General features: G+C 39.7%; 1 protein-coding gene across 2 annotated transcripts in view; it reads left to right on the forward strand.

Moving 5' to 3' along the window:
• LOC105816108 (Golgi apparatus membrane protein TVP23 homolog B) overlaps nucleotides 1-6,439 on the forward strand; it is a 20,518-nt gene that overhangs the window by 10,652 nt on the left and 3,427 nt on the right. For both annotated transcript variants that reach the window (XM_012651436.1, XM_012651437.1), the window contains exons 4-5: nucleotides 853-942; nucleotides 2,136-2,267. In XM_012651436.1, coding sequence (XP_012506890.1) covers nucleotides 853-942; nucleotides 2,136-2,267 — 222 coding nt within the window. The remainder of the gene's footprint in view (nucleotides 1-852; nucleotides 943-2,135; nucleotides 2,268-6,439) is intronic.

A 6,439-nucleotide genomic window follows, 5' to 3' on the forward strand; every position in this document is an offset into this window, starting at 1 on the left:
AAATACGTTAAATTTTAATGAAAATAAAGATAAATTTTTTCCCCTGAATCAGAACCCCCGAATCTATTAGTGGACATCACTAATTAAATATCCCATGTATTAGTGATTCGTACTTATCCTTTTTATTTCATTCTGAAGGTTGATTCCTCAGGGAGTCGTTCTCTGATACCCAGACTAGATCAAATTTCCCTGTTGTACTCTTCAAGCATCCCACACATTTTCCTCCTAACACTTACCACAGTTGGTAATGGTGCATTTGTGCAAACATTGTCTGCCTTTCTTACCCACAACACTTACAGCTCCCTGAAGACAAGGGTGGTATCTGTTAGTCACCATTTTATTACCAGCACATAGTAGGTGCTCAGTAAATATTTGTTGAGTAAATAAACATTAGGAAAGCTATCAAAGTAATGTGTTACATTAGTAAGCTGGAAAAAAGCTGAGTACATTTGAGGGACTTGAAGAAAGGCCAGTGCCTATATCCATTTTTAGGGATATATACTTGTAAAATATATGTAGCTACAGTCAGGATATAAGATAGGTCACAGCAGCCAAAGAGCAAGGGGCTTAGGAAGAAATTAGGAAATTGGAGAAAGGACAAGTATTCATGAGGGAAAAGTGGGGAGGTAATGTTTATGGATGGACTTGTTGCTTACCCTGTCACCTCCACCCTTATGGGTCCTGCCATTGCCATTTTATTCAGTCTTGTGGCCAGGCCTGATAGATAGTGGTCTTCGTTAACTGGATATTATGGAGGTAAAGCTGAAGAGTTTTGATTGTGAAATGTTACACTAAGATTTGAGCTTATAGTAGACCTTTAAATAATGTCGTGTTTATATTAATCTTTACTAGAATGTCACAGGTAGACTGATGGTTGGCCTACGTTGGTGGAATCATATTGATGAAGATGGAAAGAGCCATTGGGTGTTTGAGTCCAGGAAGGTAAGCTGCCTTTTTTTTTTTTTTTTAAATGGTGTCATTTGCTAAATTATGTGTAGATTACATTTGAATATTTAAGGAAGAAGTATTCAAGATTAAAATTACTATACCAAATCACTTGGCTTGTTAGTACTAAACCAGATGTCCTTTTAAAGCTAAATAGATTTTTCTGTCTAGTTCAGACCAGAAATGAGGCATGTACAGGACAGAATCCTCTGAGAGAGGACACTGGGTCAGAGTTTATGCAGTATAAACTGCAGGGGTTGCTGATAAAAGATCTCCTCCTGTAGGCCCCAGCTTTGTTGCCTTGCCAGGTGTCTGCGTGGATCCCTCTATGTCCAGTGGATAACTGCTTCCAATATCTTGTTCCCTCTCTGCTCCCATGGTCATCTTCCACTTCTGGGCAGGAAAAAGGAGGATAAGGATTGCAACTGCATAGAAAATCTGAATTGATCAGAGCAGTCTATTCTTTAAGCCTGTGCCTTCAGGAGGCTTGGAGGGGACCCTGTCTGTTTTTGATTAGCCTGCTACTCCACAGTGAATATTCTGTTTGCCGGTGGAAATCAGTTTGGGAGGCAGAGCACAAAATTTTGGGGGACAGTAGCAGTTAAATTGCTTGCCTTCTGCTTGGAAGGGCCTTGATAAGTAATACTTCTCAGAAAGCAGCACTGTGCTCAGTGAGCCTGTATTCCTCTATATCATAAAATCTACTTTGGAAACAACTCACCACCTTTGTAAATTCGTGGCTGTTGCTAAGACATTTTGGTCATGTCCAGAATCCTTTCATTCCATTTCTTTCTGTGGACTCTGACTTCACCTTTTAGTTTCCAGGATGACTATAACCTTGATTTCCTTGATCCTCATGCAAAAGATATTATTCAAAGTTTCCTTGTGTATAAATAGTACAAATGCAAGAAGAGTTGAGTAGAAGCCTATCAGAGACCACTATTTACTGTCTTAGGTCATGATAAACTGTCCATTCTGCCCTAAAAATGCAAAATTCTTGACTTAAAGTATACTAAAATCATTTCCTAAAATTACAACAGTGGTAGAGTCATTAACTGATTTATAACTTAGGACTTGGGTTATCTGTATTAATATTTGAATTTGAGGGTAATGTGTTTTTTATTAAAAATGTTAAACTTTGTACTGATAAATCTCACAACAGTGATGATTGAATTTATGTTCTTTTGTAGGCATCCCCTCAAGAGAATAAAACTGTTTCAGAGGCCGAATCAAGAATCTTTTGGTTAGGACTTATCGCCTGTCCAGTGCTGTGGGTGATATTTGCCTTTAGTGCCCTCTTCTCCTTCCGAGTAAAGTGGCTGGTGAGTGTCATTGTAGAACTTTTGAATAATCCACTGGGATGTCTGGTGGTAATCGTAATAAACCATCTGTGCTCTTCACACTAGGGACCTATCTTGAATAGGCAGCTTCATTGTGTGTTTCCCAGGCTCTGTTTCCCAATTCCATTTTTCTCTAACTACCAGAGAGCAGATCCTATAAAAAGACCCCATTTCACCAGTGTGTCTATAATAGAGTGGTCTTTTCTGAAAATAGTGGTTGGTAATCTGTTTTGTTTACCTACTGTTGCTTAACATCACCCCAAAACTCAGTGGCTTAGAACTACAGTAATTTTATTATTTCACTATTTCTGTGGGTCAGGATCTTGGGAAGGGCTCTGCTGGGAGATTCTGGCTTGGGGTCTTCAGTAGTTGCAGTCAGACAGTGGTTGGAGTGGTTGGAGGCTGCCAGACATCTCCTGTTCATGAGGTCCCATGGCCTCTCCACATGTCTCTCCATGTGGCTTAGTTTGGGCTTCCTCACGTGGTGGCCTTCTGGCAGCGTGAATGCTTACATGGAGGCCCAGGACTCCGCTCGGGGTGTTCTAGCTTAAAAACTAAATTGTTTTTTACAACTTAGCCTAAGAGATCACACATCACTTTTGCCACCCACTCACATTCAAGGTAATGGGAATTTAATTAGGCTCTACCTCTTGATGGGGAAGTAAGAAGGTTCTGGAAGAGTGTGTGGCATAGGAGATACTGTGGCTGCCATCTTTAGAAATACACTTGACCCAAACTGTGAGTCTTGTTTTTTAATAGTTTATTCCACTTAACATTTATTGATATAAGATACGTTTTGACCTTAATTACATTTCCCCCCCAATTTTTAGTATTTTACTGTTCCTATTTTGCTATATAAGTTCTCTTATTCTTTGTGTGTGCTCATACATTCACACTTTCCTTCTTGGGATTTGGAAGCTTTATTGTCTGTTTTCAGTTCTAGTAGTTAATCTTTATTATTTTACCTGTTTATACCATAACCCTCTTATGTGAGTTAGGAAATTTATTCGATATTTATGGATTTCCTGCTATGAAAGATGAGAAAGTTAACATTCATATGCTTTCTCCCATTTCTCCCTGCTTCTACCCCTGGATTTTTATGTGTTATAGTCTTACTTTAGTTGTTCGAATGGTTTTCTTTATAACATTAAGTAATTATACTTAAACCTTTTAGTTGACTTGATAGATTCTGTTTAGAAAGGGAAGAAAATAAACATTTTTATATTTCTTCCTATCTTCTGTGTTCCAGTGTTATTTTTGTGTTGTCAAGTTTTATAACAAATTATCTTTGAAATGATATTCCTTACTGGCTGTCCAGTCTTTGATCTATTTTTTAAATACACTGACCTACCACCAGTCCTTTTATTGAAACTTCTTTTACCTCTTAGTTGGCTACATTGCATTGTTGGGTGATATTTTCCAAAAGAACATGGTGTTATTTTCCTTTGACTCTTCCGTGTTTAAGAATATGAGCCTGTTGGCCGGGCGCGGTGGCTCACGCCTGTAATCCTAGCTCTCTGGGAGGCCGAGGTGGGCGGATCGTTTGAGCTCAGGAGTTCGAGACCAGCCTGAGCAAGAGCGAGACCCCCGTCTCTACTAAAAATAGAAAGAAATTAATTGGACAGCTAAAAATATATATAGAAAAAATTAGCCGGGCATGGTGGCACATGCCTGTAGTCCTAGCTACTCGGGAGGCTGAGGCAGGAGGATCGCTTGAGCCCAGGAGTCTTAGGTTGCTGTGAGCTAGGCTGACGTCACGGCACTCTAGCCCGGGCAACACAGTGAGACTCTGTCTCAAAAAAAAAAAAAAAAAAGAATATGATCCTGTTGACTATTCTTGAATGACGACTTGGCTGGGTTAATATTTAATATTCTTGGGGCACAGTTTCTGTCTTTTTGGAAGAAGTTACTCCATCATGTTCTTATATTGAATGTTTTAGAGAAATCTGAGGCCGGTCTTACTTAACCTCCGTGTAAATAAGTGAATCATTTTTCTCCCTAAAGAATTTTTTTTAGTTCTTAAAATTTTAAAATATCATAACCAGGATATGTCTGTCTTTATCTTTCCATAGTGAGTTTTCTGGAACGCATGTGCCCTTCTGACCTGCAGACTCACAGTTTTGCTTGCAATCAAGATAATTGTTTTCTGTTAAATCTTTAAATTTATTTATGTTCTGTTTTTTGACCTAATTCTGAGGTTCCAGTTATGTCTATGTTCTATCATTTTTGTCTGTTCTCATCTACTGTTTTCTTACTGCTTTAATAGTTCATCTTTTTATTTTCTTTATTCATTCAGCAAGTATTTTTAAGAATTCACCATATGTCAGAACTGTTTTGGGCACTGGGGATATAGGAGGGGAGTACAGTTAGGGGCTAGACGGACAAGATAACTTCTCCCGTAGAGCTTACCTTGTAGTGGAGGGCAGACAGACAATGAAACATTGCAATAGAGATGCTAAATAATGACACCAGGTAATAGGCTACTGTAGATCAGGCATCAGCAAAGGCTTCGATCTGTATTTCCTTATCTCTGCCAGCTCCATTGCTCCATTTTTATCTACTGTTGTCTTACCTTCAGGGTTTTTTGCGGGGCGGGGGCAGTCTTGCTCTGTTGCTTGGGCTGGAGTGCAGCGGTGTGATCACAGCTTACAGGTATGTGCCACCGTGCCCAGCTAATTTTTAAAATTTTTTTTGTAGAGATGGGAGTTTGCTGTGTTGCCCAGGCTGGTCTCAAACTCCTAGCCTCAAGCAATCCTCCTACCTCGTCCTCCCAAAGTGCTGAGATTACAGGTGTACCTTCATGTTTTTTGACTTATCTTTAGATTCTTCTATAGGGTGAAACAGTCCCAGGAATGCTTTTATTTTGGTGGATTATATTTCTTTTAGAGTAGATTCTTCACCTGTGTTATTATATACTATGTTTCTTTCTTATTTTTTTTTTTTTTGCTATAGTTTTGCATAGATGCATTTCCCTTTTTCCTTATCCATTTTTCTTGTGCTTACAGTGGCAGCTCTGTGCAGACCTTCTCTTTCTGCTGCCTTAGTGTGAGTGAATCCTCCTTGGCTGCCTTCTCACGTCTGAGGCATGTGGCTGCTGCCCTCAGCTAGAGTTTGAGTGCTGGGTTTGCTGGCCCGAGGACACAGGTGTGAGGAGGAGAACTTGGCTGGGCTCTGGCTGCCTTGGCTGGCTTGCTTGGGTTTTGCCTTCTCTTACCTAGTGGAGTTTTTGTCTCCTGATTGTACTCTTTTCTGGTTCGTCTCTCCTGCTTTAGACGAGTCCCTAGAGCCTTAGCATCCATTTAGGAGAGTCAGCACAGTGATTCTCTACCAGTGTTTCCACTTCCCTAAAACAGAACAGGGAGAGCTCATGTGAAAGGCTATTTGGTCCTGTGTTAAGACCACAGGACATGAAGGGAGCTCTATCCAGGGTCACTAAGAGCCTGTTACTCCCTCACAAGATGGTCAGTTCTCGTGACCGGTGATCCCTCTGTGCTTCCTTTCCTGCTGCCTTCCCATCTGGGACGAACCACCGTGGCCAGGTGCAGGGATTTTTTTTGCCTTTCTGAATCATTGTTGGTTGGGAGGAGTTTCTGTTCTTTTGGCTGTTTCTGCATTTTTTTTTCTTAGGGCTGTCTGTATCTTCTGGCCTTCTGCTTCTCTCTATGTTGTTTGGGGTGGTAATTTTAGTGAAATTTCCTTTAGTGTTTTTTTGGAGAGTTAGGAGCTATGTAGAGCTGTACCAAGCTGGCTTTTTCTCTGACCACTAACCCTTTTTTTGTGTTTATTGGTACTAGTTTATTTGCCTTTTTTTTTTTTTAAACTGTTTGCTGTCTGTATCTTAAGGGGAGGGAGGTCTTCATGTCTGACTTTAATATACCATCTTAAACCAGAAGTCTGCTTATTTTAACTTATAAATACATTTTAAAATTTGTTGCCATTGAGCAAAATTAATACCTCAGCAAGACCTGTGCTTAGTCTATGAATTTAGGTGCCCACTGGCATGTTGGTATGTACGTACCCAAGAGCTCCGCAATACGAGAAGCATAGGAATTTAGAGGAGATTTATTTAAATAAAAATACAGTTTTATGTTTATTTAGTTAACTAGCAACTTTGTATAATACTAATGTGTTTATTTCCATGAAACATAAATTTA

This window comes from Propithecus coquereli, unplaced genomic scaffold (genome assembly GCF_000956105.1).
Source record: "Propithecus coquereli isolate 6110/MARCELLA unplaced genomic scaffold, Pcoq_1.0 Scaffold355, whole genome shotgun sequence".
In the NCBI taxonomy this organism is placed as follows: Eukaryota; Metazoa; Chordata; class Mammalia; order Primates; family Indriidae; genus Propithecus; species Propithecus coquereli.